The 23,268-nt window shown below is 41.5% G+C and overlaps 1 protein-coding gene and 1 pseudogene across 1 annotated transcript in view; both read left to right on the top strand.

Moving 5' to 3' along the window:
• Positions 1 to 8,941, top strand: part of LOC140428030 (superoxide dismutase [Cu-Zn]-like) — a 218,140-nt gene extending 209,199 nt beyond the window's left edge. The window contains exon 5 of the mRNA XM_072514001.1: positions 8,137 to 8,941. Coding sequence (XP_072370102.1) covers positions 8,137 to 8,253 — 117 coding nt within the window. The 3' untranslated portion in view covers positions 8,254 to 8,941. The remainder of the gene's footprint in view (positions 1 to 8,136) is intronic.
• Positions 8,942 to 16,960: 8,019 nt separating this feature from the next.
• Positions 16,961 to 22,105, top strand: LOC140428870 (small ribosomal subunit protein eS12 pseudogene; annotated as a pseudogene).
• The last annotated feature ends 1,163 nt before the right edge of the window (positions 22,106 to 23,268 follow it).

Below are 23,268 nucleotides of genomic sequence, written 5' to 3'. Positions count from 1 at the left end.
GAAAAATCCATCACTATGTTCTCAAAGTTAAGAGGAAAAAGAGAAGACTGGGAGAGTTGGCTCATCCACCAATAAACCAGCAATGATATCTGTAGCAAACAGCATCATGCAAGGAAACGAAAGAGAAAGCGACTAGTAACAAGTATGGCAGTCATGGGCACAGGCCTTCCAAAGACACAGACCAAAGAGCACGAGAAACAAGAGGCCGGTACGTAAACCAGTCTTTGAAGAGGCTGGCAACAGCTCGAAGGATCACAGAGGTGTTCCCGTGAGGGAAGCACAATGAGATCTGTGCAAATGAAATGGACACTTGTCAGGCACAGCATGTTTATGGACATCTTAGTAAAACTCGATCACTTTATTAGCCACAACTTTAACGTTCAATGTTGCCTGTAAAATTATCTTAATGTCTTGTGAGGAAGGAGGATGTGGTGATATGCCTATGGGCTACATCATAGATGGATGGTGTGCATCATCCAACCAGCAGGTGGCGGTGCAGACACACCATGCGGTCTCTAGACCAAGGCCAGCTGACCAATGACTCCCATATAACGGGAAACACATCCGGCATCTTCAGAGGAAGATTGAGAGGGTAATAAGACATACAAGTGAATGGTCAGTGCTAGGAGCAGATTCCAGAGGAGTAATAAGGAGACTCCATGATATCGTGCTCTGTATCAGATTGCTGTCTTACCACACGAGACTCAATGAAGATTCTGGTTTGGACAAGTCGAAGTGTTTGGTGGAATCCATCGTAAGGTATCAAGGACCAAACACAACGACCTGCAAAGATGGGACGGTCTTCTACTATCCCTGACAGGCCGAGTGCAATTGGTTAAGATGAACATCTTGCTGAGATTTTTATTCTTATTCCAGTGACTTCCGATATGTGGAGAGATTGACCATCTGGTGACTGGGTTTTTTGGGCAGGTAAGAGCGCAAGGATCATGAGGACATTGCACCAGAGGGAGACATAATTTAGGGGCTTGGCCTTACCAAACTTTCAATACTATTATCGGGCAGCTAATGCTGGAAAGGTGCTAGAGTGGTTTGGAGATTCAGATGAGCTTTGGATCCGGGTCTGTGAGGGGATCAAGCCTAGCAACGCTGGTATCATCTCCGTTACCGGTGGTACCAAAGAAATACTCACCTAACGTGGTAATGGTAGCCACGTAAAAAATTCGGAAGCAACTTCGCCATCATTTTAACTTGAAGGCTGATCCCTAACTGTGCAAATCAGTTATTCGAACCTGCGAGGTCAGATGTGAAATTTAGGGAATGGAAGGATAAAGGTTTAAAAAGTGGGAGACTTATGTTTAGACGGTCGGTTCACTAGCTTGGGGGAAATGAAAGAAAAATATTGGCTCACAGATGCTGATGGGTTCAGGTGCGCAGCTGGGTCAATAAATACTTTCCAGCCTTTCCGATGAAGAAGCCTTCTGCCTTCTCGAGATGATCTTATCCTGCTCTGGTTCAGAGGTGGCCAGCACGTTGAGTATATATATGCCAGTGGATGATGGGGAAGGAGATGGACTTTGTTGAGGGTGTGAAGGCAAAGTGGACACAGAAGCTGGGACCGCTCTTGGAGAAGGAAGTTTGGAGTGAGGCATTGAGGAGGGTGAACTCAACCTCGTTCTGTGCAAGGCTGAGTCTCATTCAGCTGAAAATGGTGTTTCGAGCACACCATATGAAGGCTAGAATGAGTTGATTTTTTGAAGGGGTGGATGACTTGTTGGAGCTTTTACATCTCGAGAAGATTATGTTTACAGAGAGAGGGTCAGTGGAAGGGTTTTACCGCAGAATGTGCGCGTTTATATTGTACTTTAAAGAGCTGGTCACTGTTCGCTGTTGGGGGTGGGATGGGGAGCCTTATCATAGAATCCACAATGCAGAAGGAGACCACCTGGCCCATCATGTCTGCACCAGCCCCTGAAAGAACACCCTACCCAAGCCCACACATTTACCCTATCCCTGTAACCTCAGCTAATCCTTTTGGACACTAAGGGCAATATAGAATGGCCAATCCACCCAGCCTGCACATCTTTGGACTGTGGGAGGAAACCGGAGCCTCCGGAGGAAACCAACACAGACACAGGAGAAGGTGCAGACTCTGCACAGACAGTTACCCAAGCCGGTAATCGAACCTGGAGCTGTGAAGCAACTGTGCTAATCACTGTGCTACCGTACCGCCCTAGTAACACGTTTTACTATTGGATGGGAAGAGGGGGAGGGGCTCTTGCTGTTTAATTGTTATTGTGTTTTTGCAGGTTTTGTATTACAATTGTTCAAAAGTTTTAATAAAAATATTTCCAAAACAAAATGACGCGTAAAAACACTCTGGACTGCATCACCGTAGCTGTATTTGGTATGGATGAGGGAGAGACCCCATCCAAAACATAACTTCCCTATCATCCTGGCCCTGAAAGGCTGTCCTAGGTTTGGGAGAGGATTAAAAACCTGTTGTTGTGCCAACCCATTGCAACGAGCAACAGTAACTGGAATATCCCAGTTGGGTCCATGTCCAAGCTGAATCCAGAAATCCTAAAAGAGGCCAAAATAGCATTAAAAACCCCAATCCCCTGGGCAGCATGGTGGCACAGTGCACAGCACTGCTGCATCACAGTGCCAAGGACCTGGTGTTCAGTTCTGGCCTTGGGTGACTGTGTGGAGTTTGCATTCTCCCCATGTCTACATTTCCTCCCACAGTCCAAAGATGTGAAAGTTAGGTGGATTGGCTGTGCTAAAATTATCCCATAGAGTCCAAGGATGTGCAGGTTAGGTTACAGGGATAGCGCAGGGTGGACGGAGGAATGGACCCAAGTAGAATGCTCTTTTAGATGGTCGGTACAGACTTGATGGACCAAATGGCCTCCTGCGCTGCAGTGATTCTATGAATTAGCTTGACTACAGTGCTTGAGTTTGAACAGTGGGCAGCACGGTAGCACAAGTGGACAGCACTGTGGCTTCACAGCGCCAGTGTCCCAGATTCGATTGGCTGCTGGGTCACTGTCTGTGTGGAGTCTGCACGTTCTCCCCGTGTCTGCGTGGGTTTCCTCCGGGTGCTCCGGTTTCCTCCCACTGTCCAAAGACGTGCAGGTTAGGTGGATTGGCCGTGATAAATTGCCTTAGTGATCAAAAAAGTTAGGCGGGGTTATTGGGTTACGGGGATAGGGTGGAAGTGAGGGCTTAAGTGGGTCGGTGCAGACTCGATGGGCCGAATGGCCTCATTCTGCACTGTATGTTCTGTGTTCATTGAATCCATCAATGACCACAGTGGACAAGAGCTGCTCAGCCCTGTGATCAAAAGACCTTGCAATCACCAATTGACAAACCTAGAATTCTCCAACACGTAGCCCAGAGCAGCTTGACCGTTATTAACCACCTGGACACTAATCCCCATGTCAACCCCCCCACCCAGATTATTTCGAAGACACATAATCAGGATTTGGACAGGCACTGTCCTGAAAAAAATGGCTTTGCTTATGCCTGGTCTCCAAATTAGAAAAATTCAGAACTCTAACCTTCAAATAAAATTTCACAATAAAGACAGATTTTGAATGTCCCAGGTCAACCAAAATGCTACCCACATCATAGGAGAGGATAATGTCGTCAACGAGAATGAGCAGCACGGCAGCACAGTGGTTAGAACTGTTGTTTCACAGCGCCATGGTCCCTGGTTCGATTCACGCTTGGGTCACTGTCTGTGCGGAGTCTACATGTTCTCCTTGCGTCTACGTGGGTTTACTCCTGATGCTCCGGTTTCCTCCCACAAGTCCCGAAAGACGTGTTAGGTGAATTGGACATTTTGAATTCTCCCTCTGTGTACCCGAACAGGCGCCGGAATGTGGCAACTTGGAGCTTTTCACAGTAACTTCATTGCAGTGTTAATGTAACCTACTTGTGACAATAAAGATTATTATTAACTCCAGCAATGCAGCAGGGAACTGACATTGCTCCTGCTAGCTGTGTTTTTGACCTTTCTGTGTGAATAAGAGAATGTCTCTACTTCCTGGATTTCGTTCATGACCAGATGAAAAAACTGGTGTAGAATTCATTTTTGTCTTCGAGGGAGAAATGACTTGGATTCCTCCACCAATGAAAAGAAACTCAACACTGTATACACTTAAAAGCTTTATCCTTATGGCTATTCTTTGTTTTTAAACTGGACTTTTTGTCGAAAACAAAGGAATTATCTTCTCAGTTTCTGGAATGTCACACCTTGTTATATCTGGGGAACTATTAAGACAACCTGAGACTTGAGACCAATTTCAAAGGGAGCTACAGGAATGCTATTTGCATTGATAAACAAGCTTTGCTCATGGAGTCTGGGTCTGCTGAGACGACTTCCCTCAACATAAATCTTCAACCCATAATGGCCAAGACATTATCAGACCTGAAAATAACACCAATTTTGACACTGGATAAAAATCTCTTTTGAAGTAATTGTGGAGGAGGACAGTCATCTGACTACAGGGACAAGACAGCAGCACATGGTGAATTTGTCATTCAGAAAATCAGCGCACACATGGACCAAATATTGTTCTATGATATGCCATTCTAATTGACTTCTGGAAATCCATGTAACTATGCCTATAGATATTCCTATGTATACTATTTTAGTTCCTCAAAAAAAATTAATAGGCCTCATTAGGCATTGCAAATCTACGTTAGGAGAAAATCAAGTTCGCCTTGAGAGGGTCACTGTTAGGGTTCGCCCGGAGGTGACAACCGTTCGTCGACTTCTTCGCGGAAAATTAATCGTCAGCAGAAGGGGGGGGGGGGTTAGTTTAGCTTAGAGTAGGGGGTTAATAAAGGTGGGACCTGTAAGGGAGGGAGACGGCTTTTGCACTATGCTTATAGTTTCATGTACATTGTTTATTGTATTGTTATAATACCAAAAAATACCTCAATAAAAAATTTTTTAAAAAGAAAAGGGATTTCTGGTTTTACTTAGACTTTGTTATTGAATTGGAACAGTTAAGGGGAATTCATTAAGGGTTATACATAGATTACTGAAGCTGTGTGGCGTCTTTGTGTTTGTAATTGATAAAAATTCTTGCTGTGTGTTTATACAAATATTAACTAAGTTCTTAGAATAAAGCTTGTTTTTTTGATTAAAAGCGCTCAAGAAGTCTGTTGACTAACACTTGAAAGGAAGGAAAAGTTATAGGTCAGGTGAACTCCATAATATGCTTTGGAGTTTCTTAAACCCTGGCCCATAACATCTTCAATCAGTTCAAATTTAAGTGATCAATCTGTTCTTAATTATAGATTGCAATACTTTTCTCACAAAACATATTGGACTAACGGATTCTAATTTCTTGGTTTCTCTTTGTCGGCTTCTTAAATAGCGTGTGTCATGAAGCATACTGATGTTGTCTGCAAGGGTGTCCCAACTTGGAACACCAATTTGTGGAGATGTATCATTTTGTTGTGAGGAGCCAAGTGAAACACCAATGATAATAAATAGCCCAAGCGTCACGCAATAATTATTAAAGGCTATTTATTAAAGAAAAGATACACACAAACAGGACGACTCTACTCTCACACAATTAAGATGTATGAATTGCCAAACACAGTTTCTATATAACCGTTGTTACAAAAATATCTACAATACCTGAACTCTAAGACCCTGTTCCCCAAACAATATCCAAATTGAATATCCAGCTATCGTTGCCACACAATGCAGGGGTGATACTCAAATCTGGGAACCGTCTTTTTCCTGGTCCAGTGAAGATATTTTAAAACTGTTGTGACAAAGGTTTAATGCACTGCCTTGACTCGAAGCCTTGTTTTCTGTAAACTTGGCCTTCAGGCTTGGTACCTAGAAACTGGCCTGTCCTTATGCTGAGACTGCTAGGTGGTAACTGCCTCTCCTAGTTTTCAGGGACTGCTAGGTGGTAACTGCCTCTCCTAGTTTTCAGGGTCTGGGCAATTTCTTGGATTTGCCTTCTGTGTTTTCAGCTCTCTGCTCCATCAACTTCCTTGACTGTACATTAACATATGTATATCTCGGGGATCTTCCAATTTCTATTCCATAAGCTATTCACATTTGATTATTCTCTGAACCTCCATTCTAACCTTGTTACCAGCAGAGTCCATACCAATTGAGGCCTCATTGAATACTGTCTGCTGCTGTCTCCAGGCAGGTTTATGACACATGACAGTTGTAATTTGCCAATCCACTGGTTGAAGCCACAACTAGCACAAAGCCAGATGGTTGTGTTTGTTGGAGGTCAATTGCCTCAGTCCAGAGACATTACTGTAGGAAACCCTTCGGTTAGTAGTCTAGGCTCAACCATTTGTAGCTGTAATCTATGACCTTCCCTCCATTATAAGATTAGAAGTGGGGATGTTTGCAGATGACTACACAATACATGCTTCACAACTCCTGATACTCTATCCGTATGCAGCAAGACGTGGACAAAGTCTAGGTTTGGCTGATACGTGACCAGTAATAGCGCGCCACAAAAGTGCCAGGCAATCGCCATAATAGCCTGCAAGAGAGAATCTAGTCACCTCTCCTCGATATTCAATAGTATTCCCTTCACTGGATCCCCTCACTCCCAACATCCTGGGGGCTATCACATATCAGAAACTGAGTGAACTAGCCATGCCACAAGAGATCAGAGGCTGGGGATTCTACAGTGAGTAATTCACTGCCTGGCTTCTGAAAGCCTGTGCGCCATCTACAAGGGACAAGTCAGGGGTGTGATGGAATTCTTCCACTTGCCTGGATACGTGCAGTTCCAGCTCAACACCACACAGGACATAGCAGCTTGCTTGACTGGCATGACATCCATCACCTTCACTCCCTCCACCACCGATGCTCAGTAGCAGCAGTGTGTATTATCTACAAGATGCACTGCAGCAACTCACCAATGCACCTGTAACTGCAGCTTCCAACCCCGCAAATACCACCACCTAGGTGGAAAAGGGCAGCAGACGCATGGGATTCCTTACACCTGCAAGTTCCACTCCAAGCCACACACCATCCTGGCATGGAAATATATCACCGTCCCTTTACTGTCGCTAGGTCAACGTCTTGGAACTCCTTTCTTAATGGCACTCTGGGTATTCCAATGTAGACTGCAACAGTTTAAGAAGGCAGCCCACTACCAACTTCTCCAGGACAATTAGGGATAGACAATAAATGCTGCCCAGCCTGCGATGCCCACATTCCATGAATGAATTAAAAAATTCAAAGGAACAGTTCCTGAATTGTGTTTTGGATGACGATGACTAAATCTCATGTAATTTCCTCACCTTGAGGTGGAATTGTCATGTCTTGGGAACTTGTTAGTCTTTAGTGCCATTATTTATTCTGGCCTTGTTTGCAGCTTTGAAAGCCACCTCCAGTGCTTTATTTGTTTAGCATACATTCGCATTACATGTTCATGTTAAGTTGATGGTAGGTTTGTTCCATTAGGTAAACTCTTGCATGTCATTCAACATGCAATCTTCCTTCGTGTTTTGTCTACCTTTATGTGTCAAATCTGGATATTTGGAATGTGAAGTTTAATACTATTTGGAAAACAAAATCTTTAATATTGAACATCTTGCATTTTATGGCCTTCATTTTACTTCATGCATATTTGTTGATTTTCAAATTGTTACTCGTTAGTTAATCTTGTGTGATTGAAATTTGACTGGAATATGTTTTGGTGCTGCTACTAGATTTAAGAAGTCAATTCTATAGACAAACAACAAATAAGATGCAGCCAACAGAGCTAAGAAAAGATCATCTAATTTTCAAAGTTTAATCAAGTGGTTCGTTCCTTTTATGATTTACTTTCCAACCCAATCATTTTGTTCTTTGATGAGAGGTTAGATTTATTTCAAAGGTATGTAATATAATCCCTCTCTTAAATGTCCATTCATAATTCTAAATATTGAGATTTACTCATATATGTCACTCACTTTCATAAACATTACTTCAAATTATTTTACATTGTAATCAAAATTGTATTTTTGCAATTGAATGTTTTAACTAAGAACTAGAATATTAGAAAACTCTTCAAATATCTAGGGCTAGGAAAGCAATTAAATCTTACAATTCTAACCTACTTGAATTTTATGTCTTCTGCATTTACTACTGTAATAAGCTGATAATGATGTTTCTTTCCCTTAATAAAGGTTAATGAAAAGGAAGATGACCTGGGAAAAGCTGGTACGAAGGAGAGTACTGAATCAGGAACCCATGGAGCAGGTGCAGCTTGGGGTATAATTGGAATAGATGAAGACCCCAAGTAAATATATAACACAAATTCTGATAAGAGACACTCTACTGGTTTCATAGGCCTAAATCTACAGTCCTTGTTGTCAAACAGCAATTGATTCAAAATTACATGGTGAATTTTGTATTGTTTATAGCAACATACATGCACTTATACACTGTATGTCAAGGCCTGTTTTGAATGTCAGTAAGTTTTTAAAAATTGAGGCGTACTTCAACATCCTTTTCATTTTCTCGAGCATGTTTTATTTTCATTCTTTAAATATTGACTATTGACATCAAAGAATGACTTGGATGAGTTATTGAGCCTAGCAGTGCAAGAGATCTGAATTGATATAAAGGCTAAAACTGAAGCGACCTCAATTAATAATGGTAGTAATTTAATTTCTTTATACAGTCAGAATAAGTGACTTCCAAGCCAGTAACTCAATATCCTGAGGATGTACTGGATCATAAAAGCAAAAAGTCAAATTAATCATAATTATTTTATGATTAATCACCCTTATGATGAAATTCCCTATTAAATCTATTTGGAAAAGCCATGTGCAGTTCACTTTAATTTCTTAAAACATATTGGTTTTTACCAAGAATTTAATTGTAATGTATTTGAAAGTGTAGACATTTTTCATGTGTGTAAGTTTAACACCAACAGAGCCTGTTATTTCCCCATGTCAGTCAAAATAAAAGTTAATTTTGGTACACTGAGCTATATGATTGTAGTTTAGATGTGTGAATTGTGACTTCATTCTTTAAATTAATAGCAATCTCCACATACTTTTGAAGTGTTCCCTGGAGAGTGAACACAAGAAACAAGTAACTTTTTGGTTTTGATGGGCTTTGTCGCCTTTACCTCTTTCCTTCTTCCCTTAACATAAGTAAAGTGAATCAACAAAGCAGTATGCAATTGTTTCTACATTCTTACTCCCAAGATCCACAAACTGTTGGGGAACATCCACCAAGGTGAAGACTTGAACTGGAATTCGAACCTGATTAAGCTACGACTCCATGTATTCAAAATTATGCTTGGATTTTCGGTAGGGTGGCTGTTTTTTTACATCTGGAGCTCATTAATGAAGGTAAGACTGGTGAAATGGCGTCATCCATTAGAATTCCTGCTATAGCTGGTCATTTATTTCATTGCTATTTGTCGGAATGTGTTCAAATTAGCTGTTGCATTTGTCTACAGAACAAATGACTACACTGCAAAAACTAATTCATTGACTGTTAAGTCCTTTGAGAAATCCCGTGTGTGTGAAAAGATAAATAAAATTTCTTCTTTTCTGAGGTTAAGTTTCAGTACCTTCAGCATACTCTATTCCACCAAGAGGCACATGTACTATTAATGTAAGTGGAGCCAGTGAAGCATGTCTCAGGCCAATGTCATGACCCAGTTTTTCCAAAATAAGACCCAGAATTTGTCACAGTGAAAACAGCCTTCCAGAAAGGGGCCATTTACAAGTTTATATGAAAGTCTTCAGTTGACCGTGCCAACTTTATCCATAACTGGCTGACCAGTGATACCCGTACCTGATCTCACCCCTCACTGAATTGGTTCCCAAACTATGAACGTCTACCAAGAATACGCAACTTCCCTGAATTTGGGAAATCTCTTAGGGTACAGATAGGGCAAGATAGAACTGAATCTCTGATCTAGGTAAACGAAGGACGGACAAATCAACTGGATTTGATGGCCTGCATCCTAGGATCTTAAAAGAAATGGCTGTAACTCTAGTGGATGTATTGGTGTAATCTTCTAAAATTTCATGGATTCTAGTAAGGTGCCACAGGATTGGAAAACTTCAAATGTAACACCACCATTCAAGAAAGGAGGGTGACAGAAAGCAGTAAACTATAGGCTAATTAGCATGACATCTGTCGTTGGGAAAATGCTGGAATCCATTATAAAGAAAGTAGTGGCAAGACATTTAGAAAATCATATTACAGTTAATCAGAGCCAACATGGTGTGATGAAAGGGAAACTGATAAATTTAGTAGAGCTCTTGGATGAAGTAACAAGTAGTTGAATCAAGAACCATTTAATGTAGGCATTCAATAAGGTGCCACGAAAAGGTTACTACACAAGATGCTTGGGCTTATATACTAGCATGGATAGAAGACTGGTTAATCAACAGGAAACAGAATTGGGATAAATAGGACATTTTCAGGTTGGCAAACCGTAACTCTTCTCGTGGGGTGCCCCAGAGATCAAGGTTGGAGCCTCAATCATTTATAATCTATAAATGGCTAGGCTGAAGGGACCAAGTGTATTGTAGCCAAATTTGCTGTTGATACGAAAGGAAAGAAAGTTGTGAGCAGGATAGGAAGAGTCTGCAAAGGGATATAAATAGTTATCTACAGATAAGACAGATGGAGCTTGTCCACGTAATTGCATCTTCAACTGAACAAAAGCTTGGGAATCAGCCATTCCCTGGTTCAGTCTTCCTGGCAATACCTTGACCAGAATCAACCTGCCTGGTCTGAATTTGAACAAAGGTTTGACAGTTAACCGTTTCCTGCTGCATTATCCATGGCAACATCTCTAACAAGATGAAGGAAGTAGAAAAATGCAAGATGAAAAGCTTAGACAGCATGTCTCTATTTCAGCAATAAAGGATATAAATAGCATAAGCGAGTGGGTGGGGCAGCATGGTGGCACAGAAGTTAGCACAACTGCCTCACAGCATGGAGGTCCTAGGTTCTATCCTGGCCCCAGGTTACTGTCCATGGGGAGTTTGCACATTCTTCCCATGTCTGCGTGGGTCTCATCCCCACAACCCAAAGATGTGCAGGGTAGGTGAATCGGCCACACTAAATTGCTCCATAAGTGGGGGGGGGGAAATTGGTACTCTAAATTTATTTTTTTAAAAGGATAAGCGAGTGGGAAAAATTTGGGCAGATGGAGTATAATATGGGAAAATCTAAGGTCAACTTTGACCGGAACAATAGAAATGTAGAATATTATTTAAATGGAGGGAATGCAGAAAGCATACAGAGAGCTAGGTATTCTCATGAATCATAAAGTTAACAAGCAGGTACAAGTAATTTTTTAAAATATAAATTTAAAGTACCCAACTCATTTTTTTCCAATTAAGGGGCAATTTAACGTGTTAAATCCACCTACCCTGCACATCTTTGGGTTGTGGGGGTGAGACCCACGCAGACATGGGGAGAATGTGCAAACTCAACGCGAACAGTGATCCGAGGTTGGGATTGAACCCAAATCCCCGGTGCTGTGAGGCAGCAGTGCTAACAATTGTGCTACCCTAGTACAGCAAGTAATTAAGGCAAATTAATGTGATAACTTTTACGAGTAGGGAAATATATAAATCCATGTTACTAGAGTATTGGAGCACTGCAAATGGTGGGTCTTCAGGAATTAGATGGATGCATTAACTTTTAGTATATTTATTCTGGATCAGATCTGGATAGGGGATGTTCTTTAGGGGGTTTACAGCCCTGCAACAGCTGTCCATCCATTCGGTTTGTTCTCTTAAGTAGTGGAACACTGTGGGCTGTATCAAGATGAAACCATTATAGTTGGAGGTGGGCAGCAGGTGGCAGATAAATCATTACTATAAGAGGTTGGGGTCTTTCTTTACTTTGTGCGGATCCCCAGTTGCTGGATGTCCTTACTGAGGATTCATATATGGTTCGATGGTTAGGTAACGTCTCCATAGTCCCAGATGACCATATGCTGCTTTCCCCCTTGAGGGGGAAGAGCTGACTGGTGGTGATTAAACCAGAGGATCACATCTCAGATGACGTGCAAGGTTGAGAAAGCGGGCCTTCATGAATAACCTCAGCCGGTACGGGAATTCAACCCATGCTCCTGGCCTTGCTCTGTATCACAAACCAGCTGTCTAGCCAAGTGAGCTAAACCGGTCCCCCTCGACAGTAAAGAGCACTGAGCATGACATTTAAGGTACATTAAAAACTAGAATCGAGTGTCTCCTTTAAACTGAAGCTAGACAGTGTGGGAGACTAAAACTGCATCAGCTTTTCTGGGTGGGTTGCCAAAAACATTGAAGTGGGTACTTGCTGACTACTTTTCTTAAGATTCCCAGAGAATGTTCATGCATGGTTTTTGCCATTTCATGGGTTGAACTGTGAAGATTCTTAAAAGAACTGCATGATGAGATTCTGCACTATGAATTCTATGTAGCCCATGCTCAGTTTCAGTCTGTGCATTCGGCAGCAACTGCCTGTCTGACCCTAATCCTTTTTTTCTTTGTTACTAATACTCTGCAACCACGTTCATTTTCACTTCTCTGTGGTATTTGTTTCTTCACTTGATGTTCCTTCTGAGTCCTCTAAGGTGGATGCATCATTGGTAGTGCTTACGGTACCGTAAGTGGTTGACAGGTCAGAGATGATGGCACAGCATCTTCCTGCCTCAGCTACTGCCCTAGGCAAGAAACAGGAACAAACAAGCATAGGATATCCAACCAGTAGTCGTGCAAACAGTAACATGCCCAGATGACTCCTTCCAGAGGAGCAATGCAACAGCCATAGTTACTGAATGATTGCAAAATATTAGCAAGAAGAGAGTTGAAAGGTAGGGAGGATTTAATTTTGCTGATACAAAGCCATTATATATTGTATTTCCCACCATGGACTGTAAACAAGTTATTTTGAAGGGCTTGTTCTTGTCTTGAGGTGACACATTAGTTGCCAGCCCCCAATGCAGATCTCCCCAAAATGTTTTTATCATATACCAAAACTGTGCAAATAGAATTTCTGCAGTCAGTAGCATTAAAGATTAGACCCAATTCTTATTGCTCTGATGTGAAAGAAGTAAAAGGAATAGAAATAATTCAAGAGCCAAAGTGAGTGGGTGGACAAAACACTACAGGGACTGAAAGAAAACGTTGGCCTTCCCCAACATCTTCACAGAGATGGTAGAGAGGATTTTAGATGTGGGGATTTGTATCACTGATTTGCAGGTTCTTACTCATGTTTTATGGTCTGATGCTTGGTACAATGCATTGTACAGTCATTCTTTTGCTTTCTGTGAAAATGAATTCCAGTGTTCCTTGGGTTTTGAAAACATGTTGAATCTGATGTAGACCCCCACATGGAGACTGTTCACTACATGACGTGACAGTTGTACAGCTTCTGCATGAGGAATGCTCTCCTCTATTAAAAAATATGCCTGTCAATCCCTCCAGCAGGATCAGGCTCCATTCAATGGGTAGTTCTCAGTGTTCTATCATTTCAGTACCAGAAGTCAGTCTACAGCAAAACCAAGATTTTCTTTGTTTCAATGCAGCAACCCTTATTGGTGCCCAAACCCCACAGCATTCAGCAGAGTTAACCAACTGGCCAGGCTATTTTGTGGGATGTAGACATTGCTGGCAAGGGCAGGATTTGTTGCCTATCACTATTTGCAATTGATTTGAGTGACTTGCTCGGCCATTTATGAGTCAATCATATTGCTGTGAGTCTGGGTGGCATGGAGGTTAGTACTGCTGCCTACAGCGCTGAGGACCCAGGTTCAATCCCGGCCCTGGGTCACTGTCTGTGTGGAGTTTACACATTCTCCCCATGTCTGCGTGGGTTTGACTCCTACAACTGAAAGATGTGCAGGTTAGGTGGATTGGCCACACAAAATTGCCCCTTAATTGGAAAAAAAATGTGGGTTTTCTAAGTTTATGTAAAATAACATTGTTGTGGGTCTGGAGTCATATGTATGTCAGACTAGGTAAGAACAGCAGAATTCCTTCCCAAAAGGACATTAGTGAACCAGGTGGGTTTTTATGATAATCAACATTGGTTTCATGGTCACTATTACTGAGACTAGTTTTCAATTCCAGATTTTATTGAGTGATTTTAAATTTCACCAGCTGCATGGTGGAATTTTTAATCATATCCATAAAGCCACAGCCCCCTTTTGAGCGAGCTGATGGGTGGTGAATTAATCTGAGGGTTACCACAACTCGGTTGAGGGTCACGGTTGAGAAGGTCGGCCCTTTATGGATAACCTCAGCTGATACGGGAATAGAAACTGCGCTGTTGGCGTCACTGCATCACAAACCAGCTGTCTAGTCAACTGAGCAAACTTGTTTTTTTACTAATAAAAAACAAGTGCTGGAAAAACTCAGCACGTCTGGCAGTATCTGTCAAGAGATTGGGTTGACGTTTCAAGTCTAGTATGACACAGGAAATGTTCCGGAGAAAGACTTTGGATCACAGTAGTTAAAAGCCAGAGTGATTTTTGTTGCTACTGCAGTGCAGAGAGTGGATTGTACATGCAAGTTTCATTTTAAGTGTGTGGCGATGGATCACTGACAGTCTCTTCCCTGATCTAAAATATCCTTAGGCCCAACTATCAAACTCTGGTGTGACATATAATTTACGTAGAATAATGCCAGTTCCTATTTGTCAGTTTATGTTGTGACCTTTTCATCTACGATATATAGCAGTGCTGGAGTATACGGTCACACAAAAAAAAATACATCTGCTATCTGTCACTATATAGCTGCTGAAAACGTTTTTATTAGGCACAATTACCCGCAGCATAAGAAAGGATTATAGCTATAAGGTTTAGTAATGGTCCTTTCTTAACCTTTAAGAAAAGTTGTTTCCCTAGAATATCTATGACTATTTCAAAGCTCATTACATAGGTTTAGATAAATGAGGGATTTTAGGTGAAACAGTGGAAATGGAATAGCTCCACAATAATACATGGTGCATGTTTGGCACATGGTTTTACCAGAGCACACCAAACTACTTTCCTTAACTACCGTGTGTAGCAAATAGAGGATGTTTGCCATACCTGGGGCAGGATCTTCTGGTCCTGCCAATAGCACACCCCCACCACCGGTTTCCCAGTTATTTACTAAAAGAATGAAGCCATAATATACCATGGTTTAAAGTAAAAGAATGTTTTACTATACAAAAGTCAAATATTATTTGGGTGCCTATTATTTAAAAAATCAACATAAATGAAACATGAATTAACAGGAAAAATGCAGTTACACATTAAATTGGCAGGTATAATAACCAACACAGATTTTCCAATTTGGCTCAGCAGTCCACTGAGCATATAGGTCATCAAACTCCATGACAAAACCCATCAAAACTATCTTCCTCACAAAATATTTCAACTCCTAGGAGCTAGCCTGATCCCCAACTAACAGAACAAAAGCAACCCAAAATCCATGGACACGAGTTTCACTAATAACACACATCCACAGAATCTCAACTCGTCTAGAAGTCATAGACCAACCAGTGTTATTTTCAAGTGACTGACACGCTGCAGCAACTATCCCTTCGTTTATTCTCAACTTCTGGATCTTGCCTCTAGCTTCAACTTGCCTGTGCTGCACGAGTGGGGATCAGTTCGCTCAGTTGACTAGACAGCTGGTTCGTGATGCAACGACACCAACAACGCAGTTTCTATTCCCGTATCAGCTGAGGTTATCCATAAAGGGCCGACCTTCTCAACTGTGAACCTCAACCAAGTTCTGGTAACCCTCAGATTAATTCACTACCCATCAGCTCGCTCAAAAGGGGGCTGTGGTAACTTTCATTTCACTTCACTGCACCAGTGGACTTGATCACATTCTGAGCATGCAGATCTATCATTTTATATGTTTCAGTCTTGCTAGTTTGAGTTTTCTTAGGAACCCGGGGAGAATCAGATTCCTTCCTTGATTTTTCATTTGCGCTAGTCATCTTAATGATATAAGCTTTGAAAGCACAAATTCCAATACATCTGCTCAATGCACTGCACTTGTATTTATTTTGAAGAGCTCAGCATTCTCTTCGCTTTACTTATTTAGAAGATATGTACAATTATAATAATAATTGCTTATTGTCACAAGTAGGCTTCAATAAAGTTACTGTGAAAAGCCCCTACTCGCCTCCGGCGCCTGTTCGGGAAGGCCGGTACGGGAATTGAACCCAATTAGGTCTATTCATTAATTCGCTGTGTTAATGGTATTTACTAATATAGAACAGGTTATCACTTATGTGCATTTTATTTACTTAGTTAGAAAATAGTGGTAGAAGTAATTTATTTAGATGGTGCCATTCATAACCTTGGAATGTCCCAAAGTTGTTTACAACTATTGAAATGCTTCTGAATTTCAGTCACTCTTGCAATGTGGGAAATGCAGCAGCCAATTTGGACATGGTAAGGCTCCACAAATAACAATGTGATAACTAAGGTCATCTGTTTTTGCAATGTTGGTTTATGGATAAATATTGGCCAGAACACAGAATTCCCCTGCTTGTCTTGAAACTACTGCTTTGGGATCTGTTACATCCACTTGAGGTCAAGATTTTGACTTAACATCTCTAAAAGAAAGCCCCTAGGACCATTTCCTTAGTTGTACATTGGAGATCAGCCGATTTTGTGTTCCTCCCTAATGGACAGCTAAACCACAACCTTGCATTTCAAGTAACGTTTATGCAAGTTTTTTTTAAACTAAAATTAGTGTACATGACTAAAACAATGTCACTGTAGCCACAGCGGTAGGTAGTCAGCAATTTCTACTGGACAAACTAAACTAGGTCCATTATGTTGCCATCCTTTTTATTCATTCATAGGATGTAGGCATCACAACCTAGGCTAGCATTTTGTTGCCCATTCCTAATTATGCTAGGTGTTGGAGAGCTGCCTTCTTTAATTGCTGCAGTGTAGGTACACTCAGTGCTAGTAGGGAGTTCCAGGATTTTGACCCAGTAACAGTGAAATAGTGATTATAGTTTCAAGTCAGAATGGTGTACGACATTGAGGGGAACATGCAGACAGGTGGTGTTCCCATGAATCTGCTGCTGCCCTTATCTTTCACCGAGGTAAGGGTCACTAGCTTGGAAGGTGCTGCTGTGCAGCTGGTTGATGATACACAAATGTTACTGTACATTAACGATAGATGGTATGCCAAACACCCTGGCTGCTTTCTCCTAGATGGCGTTGAGCTTCTTCAGTGTTGTCGGAGTTGCACTTACGCAGTCAATTACAGCCCTGGGATGTTTATATGGAGGGGGGGGGGGAGAAGAGAGAGGATCAGCAATGGTAATGCCATTGAATGTCATGGGGAGATGGTTGGACTCTTGTTTTCTGAAAATGGTCATTGCCTGACACTTATGTGGTGAAAATGTTATTTGTCACAGTGACATACTACACCATATTGCACTGCTAATGGAAAATCAATGTAGTCCTTAGTAAGCTATAGTTCTACAGTTCAAAATTTTTCACAGCCATTTGAAGTTCCTTGGAATGAGTGATCAGGGCTAATTTTGAAAAACAATGTAAGTAAGCTGATTTGGCATGTGTGTTTTGCAGGGTTTTCACGAGTTAAGAATTTTTGTGTCCATAGGTTTCACTGTTAATGTACATAGTAATTAAGAAAACAAAGCACTAATTTCAGAATTTATGTAAAGCAATGTAGAACATTGTGATTGATGCAGTGTATTGTACCATTTAGGATAATGACATGCTGCCTCCTTTCTTCAAATGTTCTATTGTTGCACTCGTGTTTAATTTTGGACAAGAGCCAGGGAAATATTTGGCAGATCTGATTGCCAATAGGGGTCAGAGTGCCCTTTCAGACCTCACTTCTTTGATAGCTTAATCGCCCATTGTGCCCGAAATGCTTAAATTAAGAAAATAAAATTAGATACCTTTGTGTCTTCATTTTCCTTACTGGCCATCCCTACATCTGTATATTTGTTCTGTATTGAACTTTTCAATTCAATAGGTGGCATTAGTTTAAAAATGATTGTGTGCAAGATCTGAGCACACAGGAGGCGACAGGACACCTATACAGAAAAGTGTTCCCTCAAGTAGGAATTGGAGAAGTTACTACAATGTGAAAAATAAGTGCTGTCATTTGAAGAATGATGACCCATATTTTGCACTCTCTCTCACAGAACAGAAATAAATCAGAAGCTCTACCAAGCCTCTTTCAATGCCATTTCCACATATTTAGTAGCAACATTTTTTTAAAATAAAAGGTTCCTGCTAAACCCCAAGTCAGTCAAGATGTTCAACTCTGGAAAGGATTATAGTTCAATCCCTAGTCTGCTGAGCGTGGCATTACAGCAACTGGCCTTACTGAATCTGCATTGGGAAGTATCAGCCATAATTCTTGCTTCCAGTTATTGCAAAGAACTTTTTGTAAGGGCAGGATCATAGAACATACAGTGCAGAAAGAGGCCATCGAGTCAGCACCGACTCACTTAAGCCCTCACTTCCACCCTATCCCCGTAACCCAATAACCCCTCCTAACCTTTTTTTTTGTGTCACTAAGGTCAATTTATCATGGGCAATCAACCTATCCTGCACGTCTTTGGACTGTGGGAACAAACTGGAGCACCCGGAGGAAACCCACGCAGACACGGGGAGAACGTGCAAACTCCACAGTCACCCAGTGGGGAATCGAACCTGGGACCCTAGCGCTGTGAAGCCACAGTGCTATCCACTTGTGCTACCGTGCTGCCCCAAACTAAAGCTCAAAGGTGCAGAATTATCAATTGGATGAGAGGAGCTCCCAAAAAAAAAAAAAGTATTCTCTTCAAGGCATAAAATTCATCTCACAAACTTGGAATAAAAATCAAGCTCCTATGGCTTAAAAAAAGAGACCTTCAATTTATTAAATTGTTATTCCTATAAACAAAGAGATAAGTCCAGGTAACGTAAATCAAAATACTGCAGATGCTGGAAATATTAAATAGAAACTGAAAGTGCTAGGAAAAATCTCAGGGGAGGAAACAGTTAACAACTTTCAGGTTGGCGTTCTGATCAACTTTGTGGAGAGGAAACATGTTGCATGGTCTTCTACAACATTTTATGTATTTATTCCAGGAAGCAATAGACCAGTTAGCTTATCAGTGGTAGGAATGATAATGGAATTTTTACTCTGAATTTTATGGAAATAAAAAATAAGATAGTCAACATAGATTCAAAAGAGATCATGTTTGATCAGCCTTATTAAAATCTTAGTAGTAGTAAGACCTATGGAGCTGGAAAAATGGAAAGCAAGTTGGGTACAAAAGAGGTTACTGGCAGCTACTGAAACAGGCACAAGGTAGAAAGTGGTGTCCCAAAGTGATTGATGCTTGTGACCTACATTTACAATTGCGGATAATAATTTTGACTTGGTGATTGTAAATACAATTTAAAAATTTGCGATCACACTGAATTGAGGGGTCTAGTTAATAAAAAGGAAGTATATGACAAAATAGAGGAAGACATTAAAACTTGTAGAATGGGTGAATAATTGGCAAATAAAGACAAATGTGAGGTGGTGCATTTTTCTAGGAAGAATAAGGAGGCAACATATTGCTTGGATAATAAAAGCCTGGCTTGGGTAAAAGAGAAAAGGTTAATAAGCCCATGTGAAAAATAAGCCCAGCACTGGGGTTCATAGCTACAGCAAGATAATAGAAAAGCAGAGATGTTAAATTTGCCGAGTCCTGTACATGGTTCTGGTCTCTATATTACAAAAAAAGTGTTGAGGTATTGGAGAAGGTGCAAAATTGGGTTCACAAGAATGATACCAAATCTGAGGGCATGATTAATCAAGAAATAGAAGATGAAGGGCAAACCTAAAGGCCTTTGAAGGGCTAACCTACTAGAGGGTCTTTATGATCATGAAAGGGTTTAAGAGCGTGTAAACATAGAGAAAGTGTTTTCATATGTGGTTAAGTCCAAAACTGCCACCTGATCTTCAGAAACTTCAAACGCAGCTCAAGGGAAAGCAGTTGAGTTCAGTGGCATGATGCTGATATACAGTCCCAAGTTTTGCATGCTAACACCAGAGCGGGCAGGACTGCTCCATAGACTTTCAGTATGGTTGGCAGACTTAGGCACCGGTAGCTACTGCACACTGACCTGTAAACAAACTCGTAAAGCATGTTTTAGGAAAAGCTGGTCTTTGCCTGGTATAGTCTCAATTGAGAAGCTGCCCATTCATGCAATATCTGATTTCTATACCAAGATCACCAGCACAGAAGGTACCAGAGAGCATGTTGGTGAGAAACATGAAGAAGAGATATTGCGCTCGCATGCAGCCCTTAAACAACATAAGTGACTAGGAACACCATCATCTTGAACACGAGTATACCATCATGTAACTCAAAACGTGTGAATTTGACAGGGCAACTGAATTTCTCAATTGCATACTGAAGGCCCTCATAGCTAACTGTCCACGGTCTTGACAAGGTCAACAAATTTGGCATTGAGGTCTCTCTAACTGCAGAAACCGGATCCTCAATTGTTTCTGAAGCCACACACTCTGGCAGCCAATCCTGTTCGAAATGTTATACAAGGCGGTTCAGAGGATTCAGGCAAAGATTTTGCTGGTGATGAAGAAGAGATAAATTCCTCAGTGTTTTCACAAGATTGGTAAGCTCCTTTCCATTGTACAACTGGAAAGTTGAGGTATCTTTGTATTCTTCCAGACGTCTCCTTACTCCCATATAGACAACATCGGCTTGCAGCATTGTAGACCTCAGCTGGGATAGCTGCAGTTCGTGGAGCTTTAACAGACACTGTGGTGAAAACCCCAAGCTGGCATGCCAAGCATTGACACCATGTTTTTTTTAATATAAATTTAGACTACCCAATTCATTTTTTCCCCCCCAATCAAGGAGTAATTTGGCATGGCCAATCCACCTACCCTGCATATCTTTTTAGGTTGTGGAGGTGACACCCATGCAGACAAGGAAAGAATGTGCAAACTCCACACAGTGACCCAAGGCCGGGATCGAACCCGGTTCCTCGGCACCGTGCGGCAGCTGGACAAATAACCACTGCGCAACCATGCAGCTTGTATTGACACCATATTGAGATAGTTACAACTGAACTGGGTTGGTCAAGTAGCCCGAATGCCTGAGACTTGCTTACAATGCAAATCTATGGACAGCTTGAGTATGAGGTAGTCTCACTGCAGTCAAAGGAATGCTTCACTTTGGAGTCAAGATATTAAATCCTGGGAGACGCTCACCCAGGATCACTGCACCTGGTGCAACCAAATAAAGTTTGGTCTCCTTCGAAAGCAAGCGCACATCAGAAGCTGAGAAAAAACAAAAGGAGAGAAAAATCTCGAGCCAAAAACTTGCTCACAGCTTAGTTGTGTGTGTTATCCTGCCTTAGTTACAGCAGAATCTTTTGGGCACAAGATCAGCCTTAGCACTTGCCTACATATCCACTGACACCTTGTCAAACATAACGGACGAAGAACCTGGTCACCTTTGATTCAAAGGATGAACAAGACAAGTTCAAAACTAGCGATTATAGATTTACGAAAAGCACTAATAAATCCAGTACGGAATTCAGAAGAAACGCATTAATCCAGAGAATCGTAAGGATTTGACAAGAAAAGGAATAAAGTATATTGATAGGATTAGATGGAGAAGTGTGCCAGAACTCCTGTTAAGTCTAAGTACAGGCATGGATCATATCGTTGGCAGCTCGGCTCCTTCAGCTTGCACAGGAAACCACCCTGATCTGGGACAATAAGCAGCACAAAGGCCGAGGAATGCATTACTGCAGGCAGTGTCATGGATGCTAACACTGTACTTCAGGAAGTGTTTAAAACTGCATCCATCAACGATGGCTTGTGTTGTGGGCTCCGGAGGCTGTCAAGGTGCTGGATAAACAACAAGCTCACTTGTGTGTCCTGGCAGGTGATTGTGAGAGGCACAGTATGTTAAGTTGGTAAAGGCACTTTGCGCAGAGCGTCAGATCAACCTGATTACGGTTGATAACAAAAATTTGGTGAACTGGTAGACCTGTGCAAAATAGGCCGGGAAGAAAAACCTTGCAAGGATGACGGCTGCAGCTGTATTGTTGTCAAGGATTATGGCAAAGACTCACAAGCCAAGAATGTCATTGGCAACTATTTCAGAGGAATGTGATGTGTTTCATAAATAAAAACAAAAACTAAAAAATTAAATATCAATTGCTGTGCTGCAGATGCAATGTTGCACTTTCCATAACCTATGTCACAAAGTGAATTAACAAAGGATATACTTTTGAAATGTAGTCACTATTTATTATAATCTTTATTGTCACAAGTTGGCTTACATTAATACTGCAATGAAGTTACTGTGAAAAGCCCCTAGTCACCACATTTGGGCGCCTGTTTGGGTACACAGAGGGAGAATTCAGAATGTCCAAATCACCTAACAGGCACGTCTTTCGGGACTTGTGGGAGGAAACTGGAGCACCCGGAGGAAACCCACGCAGACTAGGGGAGAACGTGCAGACTCCACACAGGCAGTGACCCAAGCGGGAATCAAACCCGGGACCCTGTGAAGCCAGTGCTAACCACTTTGAGCGGCACAGTGGCATAGTAGTTAGCACTGCTGCCTCACAGCTCCAGGGATCCGCGTTAAATTCCATCCTTGGGTGACTGTGGAGTTTGCACTTTCTCCCTTGTCTGCGTGGGTTTCCTTCGGAGGCTCTGGTTTCCGCCCACAGTCCAAAGATGTGCAATGTAGTCAGTATATTTCATGACTTCAAAACATCCAAAATTGTTTTATAGCTAATAAATTACTTTTGAAGTATAGTCATTGTTGGAATGTCGGAAAACGCGACACCAATTTATATGCAAGGTCCTACAAATAACCAAATCATCTGTTTTAAGGATAAACGTTGGCCAGAACTCCTTTACTCTTCTTTGAATAGTATTATGGTTATATGAATCCATCTGAGTGTGCACCTAGGTCTTGGCTGAGCATCTCATTCAAAAGATGGCTACAGCAACAATGCAGCAGTTCAAAAACTACACTGGTGCCAGTTTAATTTTGAGTTCAAGTCTTTGGAGTATGGATTGAGCCAACGATTTTCTGACTTGGAGGCAAGAGAACTATTACCGAGCCAGGAAAGACTGACCTGTGATAGAGTCTCATCTGGGCAATGACAAATATTAAAGAAACTGGTTCACTGCTGGGACAGAGGTAAAAGACAATTTTTCTAAGGGCATGCAGTCCTCGATGTTAGATCTTTTGAAGTCAAAGTGTTTGTATCACAAACAGAATTCACTTTGCCTTGCTTTAAGGGCATATATCTTGCAGTG

Source organism: Scyliorhinus torazame, chromosome 8 (assembly GCF_047496885.1).
Source record: "Scyliorhinus torazame isolate Kashiwa2021f chromosome 8, sScyTor2.1, whole genome shotgun sequence".
NCBI classification, from domain to species: Eukaryota; Metazoa; Chordata; class Chondrichthyes; order Carcharhiniformes; family Scyliorhinidae; genus Scyliorhinus; species Scyliorhinus torazame.
This window is presented reverse-complemented; position numbering and strand designations above follow the sequence as displayed.